Below are 15148 nucleotides of genomic sequence, written 5' to 3'. Positions count from 1 at the left end.
GTCCCAGTGCCACTGGCAGCCATGCACGCCCAAGCCATCACACTGCCTCTGCCATTTTACAGATGATGTGGTATGTGTTGGATCATGAGCTGTTCCATGCCTTCTTTCTTGCCATCATTTTGGTAGAGGTTGATCTTGGTTTCATCTGTCCACTTTTTTACAGAACTGTGTTGGCTTTTTTAGATGTTTTTTTTTAGCAAAGTCCAATCTAGCCTTTCTATTCTTGATGCGTATGAGTGTCTTACACCTTGCAGTGCACCCTCTGTATTTACTTTCATGCAGTCTTCTCTTTATGGTAGACTTGGACATTGATACGTCTACCTCCTGGAGAGTGTTGTTCACCTGTTGTGAAGCGGTTTCTCTTCACCATGGAAATGATTCTGTAATCATCCACCACTGTTGTCTTCCGTGGACGTCCAGGACGTTTTGCTTTATTTAGTTCATCAGTGCTTTCTTTCTTTCTCAGGATGTACCAAACTTTAGATTTTGCCACAAAATTTCTTGGATGGGTTTTTTCTGTTTTTACAGCTTAAGGATGGCTTGTTCCACCTACATGGAGAGCTCCTTTGACCGCATGTTGTCTGTTCAAAGCAAAATCTTCCATATACACGCACTCCCCCCCCCTCAGATCAACTCGACGCTTTTATCTGCTTCATTGATGATGACATAACAAAGGAATTTTCCCACACCTGCCCATGTAATAGCCTTTAAGGCAATTGTACAATTACTTTTGAGCCCCTGAAATTAAGTGATTGTTTTAAAAAAAGGTTTCTGAGTTGTTTCATTTAAAATTCATTGTGGTAATGTAGAGAACCAAAATTAGAAAAAAAAGTTGTCTGTCCAAATATGATAATAACATGGTCACCTTTAAGATTATTCAGAGGCAAATCTATAAGGGACACTAAACCCTCAACACTAAATTTTAGACGTGCAAACTTTGACAGTATAAGGGCATCTCTGTAACATATTAAGTGGGAAATGCTTTTCACAGGGTTAAACACAGAACTCAGGGAAGTCTTTAAAATGCTGCTTAATATATTGTTTACATGTCAGTATATTCCCCTTGTAAGCAAGTAACATTGTTGCAAAACAAAACCTTTTTGGTTTAATAGATTATTTTTATTTTTTAAATATGTAAATAGTAAAAAAAAATTAAGCAGGAAGGGTGGGGCTATTAATAACAAAGGGGGGTCAGCTGGTTGATGAGAGCAGAACAAAATCAGATTGTGAACTATTTTTAGTGATGAGCGAAGTTTTTTTCGCAAAATTGACAGCCATAGACTTCAATGCATTTTGGCGAATTTTTGCAGTTTCGCAAATTTTTTGTGACGCCAAATGGGTCAGATTCACCCATCACTAGTTATCTTTCGTCTGTTTACACAAATGAGCAACCAGTTAATGAAGGTTTCCTTCTTAATAGACTGAATGCTAGTAATACAACTAATGATGTATGGTTCACACATGAGGAACATGTTAATATAAATATGGGTCTGGGACCAGATGGTACTAAGCAATCTTAGCTCTGTGCTTGTCAAATCTCTTTACTTAATTTCAGGATTAATTGTGGTCTGGTATGGTGCTGAGAGACTGGCGAATTGCTGATGTGGTGCTGCTATTCAAGAAGGGATCCCATTCTCAGTCTGAAAACTATAGGCCGTATACGCAATGACTTCATTGTAATAATACATTGTAATAATACTGTAAATTTGTGCCAGCATGGTTTTATGAATAAAAAACTGTCAAGGTTGGGGGTTTTTTTCTCTAAAAATTATTGGTTGAATTAGTGATTGCCTCTTATTCCTCTACCTTGCCTGCCTTGCTCTGCTCTTTGGGGCAGCAGCAGGGCATGGGAGGAAACTGAAGAATATTTGAACCTATTGTTCCCTATTTTCCTCTGCATATTTTTGGAAAGGAGGTGATAGTTCTGGTTTAACTCATAATGTTATGGGATCAATGTTATTAAAGGTGTAAATGGAAAAATAATTTGCATCAGTGCATATTTTGCAATGCAGTATTTTATGACACATCTTTATTTACTTTTATTACAAGCACTGTGCACTGGTGCAACTGTAAAATGTGCACTCTTTCCTTTACTTCTACATTAGGCTCACTTAAGCGTTCAGAGTTCACAAAACTATACAGCCTTTGCATTTACAATTCATTAGGTAATTTTCATAACTTTTTCACTTAAATACTTGAAACCCTGAAAAAAACTGAAGCATTTGTTTGCACTGAATGACATGCTACCAAATAAAGGGTGCCAGAAGTGTTTAGTTACCACAGATACAGAGACTGTGAAGATGATTTTGTGCAGCCTGTTTCATTGTTACCAATAAAAAAAATGATACTCTGTGTGTGAGTGGAAGCCTCAATACAGTAAACTGGGGAAATAGCTGAGCTAACACTAAAAAATATAAACGGAACAAATAACCAGAACAGATTAACAAGATACTTTTAAGTTTTAGAAGCAAATTGAAAGCTCCAGGGGAAGCCCAATTCATTTATAAGACATCCTCATATAATTAGCTTGATGTTGGAATTCTTGCATATGTAACTGTAAAATGCATAAGCCTACATTTGCATGGGTCGACTGGTTTGTGGCTAATAAATAAATGATGTGTATGCTTTAAGAAACAAGTTGTGCTCACCACTATTTTTTAAAACCATTAGGCGGGGGTGCAATGAGGCTGTGACCACAAAATACATATAGACAAATACAAGAGTCCTCTGCACTCAACCCATTATCAATATATTTAAGACAGCGACATTTTGTGCATACTGCTACTGAAAAATTCCTTACCCTTTAAACAAAACAGGGATTGTTTGTCCATATATTGCAATATATTTAAGCTGGCCAACTACGTCAAAATCATCCCATATCTGGCCAGTCCTATGCTCAATTTTCATCTGATTCATTAAGAATTCTATTGCTTTATTATAAATTTTACAAAGGGACTAAGTTTTACTTGCAACTTACTTTCTGCTTTCAAAGTAAAACTCCCAAATTTGGCTGCCCTTTTATTAGACACCAGTGGGATCACCTGACTATAGCTGGTGTCTAATAAAAGGGCAGCTGCCAGCGTATAAATTGTATTGGAGATAAGATTCTTTTTCATTAAAGAAAGTAAAAATGGGATTTTATTTTTTTGACTTTCCTTGTCCTTTAAATAAATTGATAATGAGTTGAGTGCAGAGAACCTCTTGTATTTGTCTATGTGTATGCTTTAAGGTCTTTTTTCCTGAACACGGTATCATGAAAAATGGACATACTTTCACAATTAAAGACATTTAGTAATCAAACATTGCAAAAAAATATGCAGTATATACAGTGTGCGCATGAGTAAAGACCAATAAAAGGGTCACTTGCATTAGATACTGTATTCCATTCCATATAAAACTATGAGAGCTACTTTAAATAATACTATAGCAAAATTTGATGAATCCATTTTTTTGCCACTGTATGCTTTGAACTCATTGTCAAAATGATGCCTCTGTATGATTCTTTTGACCCAAATTCCTATTTTTCAGGCTGCTATTGGAGCTCTGGAGTTATATCCACCTTTTGTACTCCCATGAATACAGTGTATTATCCTAATCCAATATAAAATATTGGGTATCATAATTGCCATGGACACTTTAATCCTGAAAATAAATATTTATTTGCATCAGTTGTAGCTATTTGTTGCAGTTCTATCCAAATCACACTATGCTCTGAATATTTATTGATTCCAAGCTCTTGCACATGGTGATGTCTGTTCACTTGAAATGCATACTTTATATAACACTTTCTTTGTGGGCCTATGCACAATTTATTAATGCAAATTTTATCAATAGTTCAATAATAAAAGGCAGTATCACAGTGATTTATGGATGCCCTATAATTCATAACACCTGCCATTTGGTACTTAAATATAATCAATGCTGATAGACTGAAGCAAAGTAAATAGGGCTTATTTTAAAATGCAATTTCATATTGTAATATATTTGCAAATAAAATTATTCAATTGTTCATTGGATGCTTTCCAAATTCACCTAGGGGTCATATAAGCAAACATGTTGCTTTCTTGTTTAGTAATTAATGATTAATGTTGAGCTGTTGTATGAATACTGTATGTGTTCAGAAGTGAAAAACACACAGCAGTGGAGCCTGTTGCGTTTTTAATATGCTGAGCAAAATACATGGCCAAGAACTCAACATATATTTTGTGAAACAATTGAAATAAGCCATTGCAATTTTGGAGACTGTAAAACACAATCTCCTTGCAGAGAGGCAAGTTTATTTATTACGAGTGTCCTGACTTGAAACATTAACATTATATATGAACTCATTTAGAACTGGTAGTACTCCTGCTTACGCATAAATAATGAAATACTTCATATGTGTTGCATTATTAAACAGGGATCACAGCAAGCTGAAAGTGAGTCTTGTCTTTTGATAAGTGCATGGTAAAAATAATCATTTGCTAAGCAGTTTGTGCTTCTTGTTGCTTGTTTTTGGGGCTTTAAATCTAAATGCTGATAGTTCATGAGAGCAAGACATGTTCTTTGGGCCTACATTATTAAAGATGCAGTTTTCAAGGCACTGTTCCATAAACACAGGATTTAAATGGCCACCAATATTTATCAATACATCTAAAGCTATAATATGTGCTGGGTAAGAAACTTTATTGAAAAGATGTAACCATATCACATTTCTTATAAAATGATCTAACTTAAAGTTATAATCAGACTTCTAGTTATAAAAACAGCAGCTACTGTCAGGTACACAAAGCCCTGGAAAATGACATCAATTTGTCGTCCCGCACTTCATTAATGTGCTCTAGTGGTCAGTTTTAACTCAATAACTGTCAGCAGGGTTTCGTGAAATGTTCAACACTAGAGGCTTAGTTTATATGTTTTCTAATAAAGAATTTCTGATACTGATTGTTGCATGCCTTATTTACAATTAGTGGTAGATTTATCAAAATGTGAGATTAGAGTTTAACACAGAAAAACTCACAGGCTTTCTATTCATTCCTTTGGGATTTTTCAAATTGTATTTATCAAATAGTGAGCTCTAACTTTCACCCACTGATAACTACGTTTTGAAAAATGCCATAATCCCACATTTTGATAAATTTGCCCCATAGTGTCAAAAATATAAAAGCGCTGACAAATGTGATCATTATAGTTTTGATGCTGTGAGATAGATGTATTAAAAAAAATCTGACCAGCTCAGATCTATGCCAGAATAAACTCTGCAATAAAAAGTAGTTAAAGGGGTATTGGATCCATGCGGGATCTGTTTCACGACTCAAAGGTGTTGGAATATAAATTTGAAAAGAGACGTCTATTCACTGAAAGTGCATTAAAGCTAACATAATTAAAACACTCTAGATTAGTAATATACCTAAATTCATCACAGTTTTATAACACCATGGCAAAATTAATTTATGGTGTAAATGACTACACAGGGAAGAACTATAAGTACATCAACCATCACATTAAGTAAGTCATACTCACAGATCTACAACAATACATCCATCAACCCGCATGAATAGCAATAGGCACAGGTGCAAATATAGGATCAATCAGTTCTCACATCAGTTCTCAGTTCATAAAAAATTAATCATGCTAGAAATTTATGACAGTTCATAGGACCCATGTGCATGATAGAATTAAACTTGTATTAGCAAGAACTGTATGTTTTTTAACTATTCATGGGATTTTAAAACAGTGAAAGCAATTAGGCAGATACTTTTATGAGCTTCGTAAGACCAAATCTCTTAATAAAGAGATTTGTTCTTAAATTATCCCCAAGCTATAAAAAAAAGAGGATTTTAAGAAATGAAAACACATTAGCTCATGGTGTCTAATACATTTTAAACATATATATATATATATATATATATATACATTATATATCTAAATTAATTCACAATGTGGGACAAGATTTTTTTTTTCAGATATTCTACTTAGATTTGATTATGTGAAACAGTCATTAGTATAAAATGTTTCTAAAGTCTTAAAGAGCAGATACCACTTAAGAATGCTATATCCAAATATTTTCTGCCTTTATAATAAGATGACATACGGTAAATTGACCGAATCAGCAGCAGTAGCATGTCAAATATCATAATTTTGCACAAAGGCTTAATTCACAGGGTTAATATAATTATGAACAGGTGTATCCAGCTGCTCTAGACTCCAGTGAAGTCCAGGCTGCAGAAAGCAAACGATATAATAGCTGGCCCAATGTCATCCATTGTAAGACCTTCAAACACTTTAGAATTTGACTTTCAAACACTATATAGTTTCCTGGTGTCTGTCTTTGAATTTCCATCAGTTTTGCTTAAATTATATTATACTCAACTATAAAAGAGAAATTGCAATCAGATTAAAAATAGAGTTATCTTCAATTCTGCACCTTAAGGCTTTATATTATTCTCTAATGATTTGAACAATGCATCTGTTCCAAGCTATGAAGCCCCGAAGGAAAGGTTTTTAACTGTTATGGAAAAGTTAAAAGCTAATGTTTGTTTACTTACCATCAGGATCAAGGAGATTTGCAATTCCCAAGTGTCGCTGGGCAGCATTAAAAGCATGATCAAGCCTTTCTAATGCAGATTGGCAAAGTACACTCTTCCACTCAAACAGGTCTGGCCTGCAATACAAGAACAATTTAAAAAGCGTTCATTACTTTTCAAGCAAATGTGCTGGAGCGTGAATCACTTCTGCTGCAGTGGTTAAGTAGACTGTAAATGTTTACAGGCATTTACTGGTGCAGGTGTACCCATGACTTACTGTATGGAACAAGAGCCAGAAATTAATGGATTGAAATACAAAAATGTGAACTGTGAATTTTTACAAAGTTTACAACAAACCAAACACATTTCTAGATGCATCCATATAAAAGGAATAAAAGCCTTACTTTGTAGCTAAAGTAGAAGAAAAGTATAAAAGTAGACAATCATTCTGTTAGGCTAGCTTCATCACACCAAAGTGCCAAATACATGTAAGCAGCAGGCCAGTGCCTTAGGAACACCTCTAGAATTACCCCAGTTGTTGCCCAGCACAGTAGAGTATGACGCACAGTGCAGAATGCTTTATTTTGCACTCAGTTGAACTGCAATTTAATGGCCCAGCAATAAATAATTTTGTTGGCAATTCTATAAATGAAATTCCACTGCTAGGACTGCAAATGGACTAAAACTTACATTATAACTTGTATGCAAATTTCTCCGTATTCCACTATGAAATCTATATATAATAAACGGCTCTTTATCTCACAGCCTAAGGGGCTCCAGCCAGAAGAAGTGAAGGGGTTTGTTTATAAAGAGGGCTTCTTAGCAGACTGCTGATTTGTTTGACTGCTGATTTGCTTTGCTTGAAAGTAGAATGTGAGTTTAGTTCAGTTTCAGATTTTGCCTGTTTAGTGCAAGAAATAATAACCGTACATATTTCTGATAGAAAACAATTGGCAAAAAGTATGTTCAGCGATAGCTTTATTCACTCAATGAATACTCAATTATAAGGGGCAGATTTATTAAGGGTCGAATTGTAAATTCGAATTTTCGAGTTGGATTTTTGATCAAAATTCACAAATTTGTGTTGGAAATATTCCAAACTCAAATTTTAATTTGAGATTTATCATACCTGGACCCTAGGGAACAACTTACATCCGACTATCTGAAGATGTTTATAGCATTCCTGACTTTTGAGGGGTTTTTCGGAGAAAAAACTTGATTCGAGTCTAATTCGATTAGCATTCGATTTGAGTTTTCAGGTTGGTATTATTGGAGTTTTAGGGGCAAATTCGCTGACCTCCGAAAATTCACCAGCGACAGCTTCACTCACAGCTGAACTCACACACTTCGCCAGGCATCAATTCAGACAACGCTAATTCACTAAAATCCGAAGTTGCATCCAGGGCCTCGAACACTGGTGAAGCTGTGCTATCGTTACTGCACCAAGCAAAGAGAAATTGCGCTAGCATTGCCTAATTTGCATACGGTGGGAAGTTAAAGTTAAATGGACGTATATATTGCAGCAAATACATTACATTACAGAAGCCTGGGAAACATTAATAAAATAAAGTTGTTATATTGCCCTGCACATGAGCCCAGTGTATAGTTTATGTCCCATATGTTAGTACATGTAGGGGGGAAGCCGGTTACCCCCCAAAAAATGCTATTTTTCAGCCTATCACCCTGAAAAAGGAAAAGACACTCGCGTATTTTGGGAACTCCTATCTATTCTATTGCACTTCGCCTGGTCTGAGGTGGCAAAGGCAAGTCTGGCTCAAGAGGTAACGTTCAGTAAAATTTGCATCTTAGTGAATTTGGGTAGTTATGTCCATTTGCCAGAGCGCAAATTCGCCAGGCGTTAGGGAGCGAAGTCTATCTCCTTTGCTAGCGAAGTTACGCCAGCGACCATTAGTAAAATGGAGAAGTACCGTTTTTTCTTAAATAACCTCCCATTCCAGTTGTGAACTCTAAATTCAACCTTTGATAAATCTGCCCCTAATTGTGTCCCATAGGCATCTTATAGTATCTGACTCATTTTACAAGATGCCAGCAAGGGAAACCCCTACCCAGGTGTGTAGCAAATTATATTTAAAGGAAAAACATGTGCATTGAGAACAATTTGCCTCTGTGGTTTCTCTTGTTGATCTTGAATTTTCTGAGCTTTACTCAGACACCTGCATTATATTGATTAACTCCATTAGATATGTTTTTCCTTTCCCTTACAACACACAGTTCTATCATGATACACAGTAAATGTGCTGTAGCCAGTCTCACAAAGGGACTTCCTCAGCATTTCTCTTCCTGTGTGTTGTCAGACTTACCGAACCAGGTGGAACCACAGATGAGGAGGAGCTGGAAACTGGCGTGGTAAGAAGGCAACCCTTACGGCTCCCCCACTAATACACCCTTGGCTGGGGACTAGGGAGACCAATGGGGGTGTAGTATGGGAGCCTGTGGCTTGTGAAGTGGAGAGTCTTGTGCCTGGATGTCCTGTGAGCGAAGATGCAGGATACCACAGTACGTTGATAGTGGCACAAGCGGTTGAGTGTTAATGCCACAGGAGTTGGTATTTTCCGGCTAGCGAAGTGAAGACAATAGTAGAATTGCCAGCGAGTAATGCAGGTTCGATTTGGTCAGATTTAACTCAACTTTAGTTATAGGCAGGCAGAGGTTCAAAAACAACAGTCAATCAAGGGTTAACACAGACCGTAATCAGAGTCAGGCAAGGGTTTGGCAACAGGAATCCAGTTCAGCGAGGCACCAAGGTTCAAGCAGAGGCGTAGTCAAACGAGGAGCAGAAGTCGGCAACAGGGAGTCAGAAGATCCAGCGAAGTTCCAAGGGTTGTCACAGAAGAGGAGTCGAAAACAGTAGCAGGGTCAAAACCAGTATTTCAAGTAGAATAATTCAAAGGCTTTCTTAACAACAGCTAGAGCGATGTCCGAGCACTGAGAGGAATTCAGTGCGGAAAGAAATACCAGCGCCAGACGCTGCGCACGTTTGGCGCGCTTGCGTCTGCGTCATTGCGCCGTGACGGACGCGCACCCGCGTCGACGCACGTCCTCCATGATGACGCTGGAACGCACGCTGGAACGCAAGGGCTTGCGCAAACGGTAAGGGCCTGACGTGTGCTCCAGCAGAAATATTTTTTGAAAAGAGCAAACAGATTTTTTTATATTTAATTTTGAAATATGACATATTGTCAGTTCCCCAGGTGCCCCAGTCATGTTACTTGTGCTCTGATAATTTCAATCACTTTTTATTGCTGCACTGCAAGTTGTAGTGATATCACCCCCCTCCTTTGCTCCCCCAGCAGCCGATCAGCAGAACAATGGGAAGGTAACCAAATAACAGCTTCCTGGTAGATATAAGAACAGCACTAAATAGTAAAAATCCATGTGACTCCTTCAGATACATGAGTAGGAGAAATAATAGCCAGAAAGCAGTTCCATAGCAGCACTAGCTCTTTCTGAAAGCACATGACCAGGCAAAATGACCTGAGATGGCTGCCCCACACCAATATTACAACTAAGAAAAAACACATGGATTGGGTAAGGAATAAAATTTTACATTGTAGAGTTAATTTTTTGCAGTGTAAACAGTGTAATTTAGAAATAAAAACTACATCATAAAAATCATGACAGAATCTCTTTAAAGTAAAACTATACCCAAGAACAATGTGGGTCTCTATTTTTTTTTCAGTAGCGTTTTCCATTGGGTAATCCTAACGGTAAGGGCACACGGGCATTTGGGGAGATTAGTAGCCACATAGACAAATTGACTCTTCTTCGGGGAGACAATCTCCCTGAACTGCCTTCCCCTACCTTCCTGCCGGCTATAATGAAAAATCGCCAGCGGGATGGCACTCGCGTCACTTCGTTTTCTGAAGTCGCCCGAAGTTGCCTCACAAGGAAACCTCGGGCGACTTTGGAAAATAAAGCGCTGTGAGTGTCTTCCCGCTGGCGATTTTTCATTAAAGCCCCCAAATCTGCCCATGTGCCCTTACCCTAAATAGTAAAATGTAAGAAATAAGGGCTACCCCCTGGGATACTACGATTCACTGTGCACACAAACCATACATATTAGGTCACATGAGCCAATTTACACGCAAAGTTCTTTTGCTTCCACATTTCTTCCTGTTACAGTCAGGTGATCCCTCAGGCAGCACACAGACCATTACAAAATATGGGCTCAAGGTAAAAGATGTAAAGGGGCAATATCTACTTAAATATATATTACTCTTTGGTAAGATCATGTAATATGCCATGTAATATGATGTAAACTATCTGTTGCTTAAGTGCTCGTTTTGGGGGTTTAGTTTTTCTTTTAATACCATGCATAATATTAGTACTATAATTATATAATATAACTATAAAACATATACTGTATATAGCTTTTGTGTCCCAACATTTTGGTTGAGATTGAGTTAAAGGAGAATTAATCAAGACTATTTTAAAATGAGAAGTGTACGTTACTGCCAGGAACAATGTGCTCAGTAAATCTGAGATTTAACAGATACAGTAAGTAAATACATGATTACCATGTGTATCAGTTCAGTGATAAGGCTCTTGTTATGCTTTGCTGGGGCTGAGGAAAAAAAGCAGATAAATATTTGATAGTTAGAGACTTTCCTACCACAGAAGAATGTCATCTTTCAATATCTCATAATGTTATGAATTATATATTGCATAGTACTTCCTGCACAAATAGCAAACGGAAGCTATGTGACTATGTGCTGGCAAATCCCTTGTAAAACAGCTTGGGCTGGATGTAATACAATTTGTAAATGGAAAAAAAAATGCCCCCCCCCCATTGGGCTGGCAGAGTCATTTAAACCCCATATTGTGTTCTATGATAAAGTTATTGATTCTGGAACTTAAATTCTCTCTTCTTTCCATGGTGGGTGATTCACAAAATGCAGAGGGACAAATACAAAGTAGAAAGAACAAAAGTAAAAGAACACAATATTTAATATAAAATATGTATCTTCTGTATTTCCGAGCCTCCTTGTTTCACCAGCCAGTTAAGAAGCAGGGATCCAGTCAGTTACTTAGCAATACTACAATGCAGTTTTCAAATAGAGATTTATTGAAGTCAGCCTTGAAATAATTTTATCAGTGGTTTGCAGTGACAATGACAATTTATATTAGAAAGTCCCAAAAACTCTTTGCATGAGACTATGAAGATTTTCATTCATCCAGGTCATGGTATTTCTAGTATAGGTAAATCTAAAAAAAACTCTCAAAAGTAACACCTGTTTCTAGGAGTTGCATGACACATTGGATAATCCTATCACAGTAACTACACAGAATCAACACCACTGTGAATTTTCAGATGTCACCTCTTTGAAGAGTTACAATGTGCCATTATGATTGGATTAGACGAAGAATTTATATGATGAGAACTTCCCACACCAGTCAGTTGAATTGAAGAAGCTGCTCGGATGAGTAATGAAACGTCTTCATTGATTATTCAGCAAGTCCAGTTGTTTTTAGATCTTTCCATAAGATAACATAATTAATACCAGTTGTAGGTGTGTGGGGAAAACCTGCTTGCATGAATAATATAGTGAATAATGTAATCCTGTTGTGAAATACAAGGCTATTATAAGTCACTAAGGAGTTTATAATTATTTGCCTTTTTCTATTTCTGACTCTTTGCAGCTTCCAAATGGGCGTCACTGACCCCTTCTAAAAAAAACAAATGCGCTATAAGTCTACAAAAGTATTGTTATGGCCTGTTCATATTCCAGTCTGTTATTCAGATTAATGCATGGTTGCTAGGATTATTTGGGCCATAGCTAGCAGATTGCTTAAAATGCTACTTGAAGAGCTGCTGAATAAAAAGCCAAATAACTTTTAAATAATAATAATAAAACCTTAAATAATAATAATATAATAAATGAAAACCAATTGCAAATTGTCTCAGAATATCACCTTCTGCATCATACAAAAAGTTATCTAAAAGGTTAACAACCCCGTTTTTAAACCCTATAGTTTTTTTGTAGTTTTCCTTTCAGTAGCATCACAGCTTCACACTTTAGCTACATGTGTGAACTATAAGCCTGTATTAATCTTATCCTGCACAAAATAATGTTTTTAGGCTTTCTTTTTCCTTCAAGTCTACTAAAAAATCATGCAAACATTTATAAAACCCAATTGAATTGTTTTGCTGCCAATAAAGATTAATTCTATCTTAGTTGGGATCATGTATAAGGTACTGATTTACTATTACAGAAATTTCATTATCATTTTATAAAAATTGAGTCTATGGAAGAAGGACTTCCCGTAATTCAGAGCTTTCTGAATAATGGGTTGCTGGATCCCATTCCTATACAATTCGTTTTGACTCAAATAAAACCAAAACATTTCTGCTTTCTATTCTTTTCTATGAAACCTTTAAGCTAAAAAATCTATTTACACTGTGAAATTACAGATTCTAAATGGGCAATTACATGATACAAAGCCATGCTGTTCTGTCTTGTCCTATGCCATTGTTCCTAAAATGTCCGCTAATGGGATTTAATTACCTCCCTGTGGTAGCTGCAGCAATGCGGCATTGATAGTCGCTTTTAACCACTGCACTCATTGTTTAAGAGTGAAAGACGAAGCAATTACTTTACTTGAAATAACCTCTCTTAGACTCTTTAACAGTCCTTTAGCAAACATCAGTGACAAGAAGGGCCTTACAAACTGCATTAAAGAAATCAGTTAATAGCGGTGACCAAGAAATGGATTATCTCTAAAGGGAATACTCATGGCAATACTGTACGTCTTAAATTCGAACTATCATCCTTACTGGTCATGCTTATTAACCTACAGTTACATTTCACATCAAGGGCTTTTATTTTAGAAGAGACGAGTAGAGGAAAATTGACAGGCGAGGCATACGAGTGCTTGACCTTATGAAATTAAAATGTGATTATAACTTGAACTGTACTTGAACCTTGAATCAGCAATGAATCAACAAGTGTTGTTCTTGACAGTGTTATATACAAAATAAAATAAATATCATTTTCATTAACTCTAAAGGGACACTGTTATCAAATTAAAAATATATATTTAATAAAGAACCTTTGGACAAAAGTGATTACTGTAATCTGAAGAACTATTGTTACTTTTATGCTTAAATAGAGGAGTGTCTGTTTCTTTATTTTGGGTGGCTGAGTCTCTTTCTTTCTCTTAAAATGTAGATGTATACATGAGATCCCAGAGTATTTTGACACAGCAGACATAGAATGTAATAAAAGCACTAATTTTTCAGTAAAAATGATAGTGTTAAAAATTCATAACTTTGTGTGAAAGAGTTCCCTGCCCCAAAGGGCTTAAATATAGAAGTAGGTAATTTTTTTAGCAAGCTAAATAATCTATAATCATACGCTGCGTTTTTTCCCCCTTTTTTGTTCAAAATAATAAACCAAGACAGACAGACAGGCAAGCAGATACATATACAGACAGACATACTGTAAAATAAAGTTTGGCTGAAGTTTTAGATTGCTTACATTATTGAGACTGGATGTTGCATTTGCCTTAAGCTATTAATTGGCTTCCTGCCACACACATGCCAACCTTCAGAATACACATACAATGTATAGACATTTTGTGTGTATATAACATATAAACCCAGCATAAATCCAAGGAGCCCCTCAGTAAAAGGCCTCCTAAATTCTGGGGATGCACTCAATCCATAAAATTTGTACAATGTGGCTGAATCTTCCACAATAGACAAAAATGTAGATAAAGTATAGCCTAAATTCTATGCACAGCATTTTTGTTGTCCAGAGTAGTGATAAGAGAAATTTATTCGCCAGCCATGAATTCGTGACAAAATTAAGAATTTTGCCAAAATTTGCAGAGAAAAAACGCCCATTGACTTTAATGCATTAGGACAAAAAAGTCTTCATAAGAAAAAACGCTTATTGACTTTAATGTATTAGGTAAAAAAACTTTGCCATAAAAAAAAACACCCATTGACTTAAATGCATTTTGAGGAAGAAAAATTGTTGCGTGCCATTTCACAAATTTTTTCTCAATTAAGCAAATTTTTCAGGGAATCGAAACAGGACAGATTTGCATATAACTAGTCCAGAGCTTTAGGGGGTTATTTACTAAAATCCGAATATTTCTCACTATTTTAGGAGTAAATCATAGGACGTTTTGCAACGTTTAAACAATATTTGAAAACAATTGCATTTTTACAGTCTCAAAAAAACCCCCACCCACATGCCTTTTAGGAATCAACAAAATCTGAGGGCTGCAAAAGTAATTCTTAATTTGGTGCATCCCTGAATGCAGATAATTCTAAGGGTGGTCTTTAAATGGTGCGTCAGTTTTCAAAATTGATTTCAGGCACTTTATTTAGAAACATTAATTTAGAACATTACTGTATGTATTTAAAGTTATCTGATTTATAGATAGGCATCATCATTGGGCACAATGTGATGTTGGTTTTATTCAGGGGTTATTTGGATCAATATGTTCTTAAATAAACGTATAAATATATGTTTATTAGTTATGTTCTGATATTTCATAAATGCACCCAGTGGTTATAGAAGCATATAGAAGTCAATGGCACAGAATTAGGGCCTGCTAAGAGGCCTGCCATGTTGCGTTACTGCTCTTAGGTCATGAAACCAATATCAGCA

General features: G+C 36.2%; 1 protein-coding gene across 1 annotated transcript in view; it reads right to left on the bottom strand.

Annotated features, from left to right (window-relative positions):
• The window catches only part of dmd.1.S (dystrophin, gene 1 S homeolog), a 935293-nt gene that overhangs the window by 838628 nt on the left and 81517 nt on the right, over positions 1 to 15148 (bottom strand). Inside the window, exon 6 of the mRNA XM_041584187.1 lies at positions 6528 to 6643. Coding sequence (XP_041440121.1) covers positions 6528 to 6643 — 116 coding nt within the window. The remainder of the gene's footprint in view (positions 1 to 6527; positions 6644 to 15148) is intronic.

Source organism: Xenopus laevis, chromosome 2S (genome assembly GCF_017654675.1).
Source record: "Xenopus laevis strain J_2021 chromosome 2S, Xenopus_laevis_v10.1, whole genome shotgun sequence".
In the NCBI taxonomy this organism is placed as follows: domain Eukaryota; kingdom Metazoa; phylum Chordata; class Amphibia; order Anura; family Pipidae; genus Xenopus; species Xenopus laevis.
The sequence above is the reverse complement of the archived record's forward strand: the minus strand, read 5'-3'. Positions and strand labels throughout refer to the sequence as shown.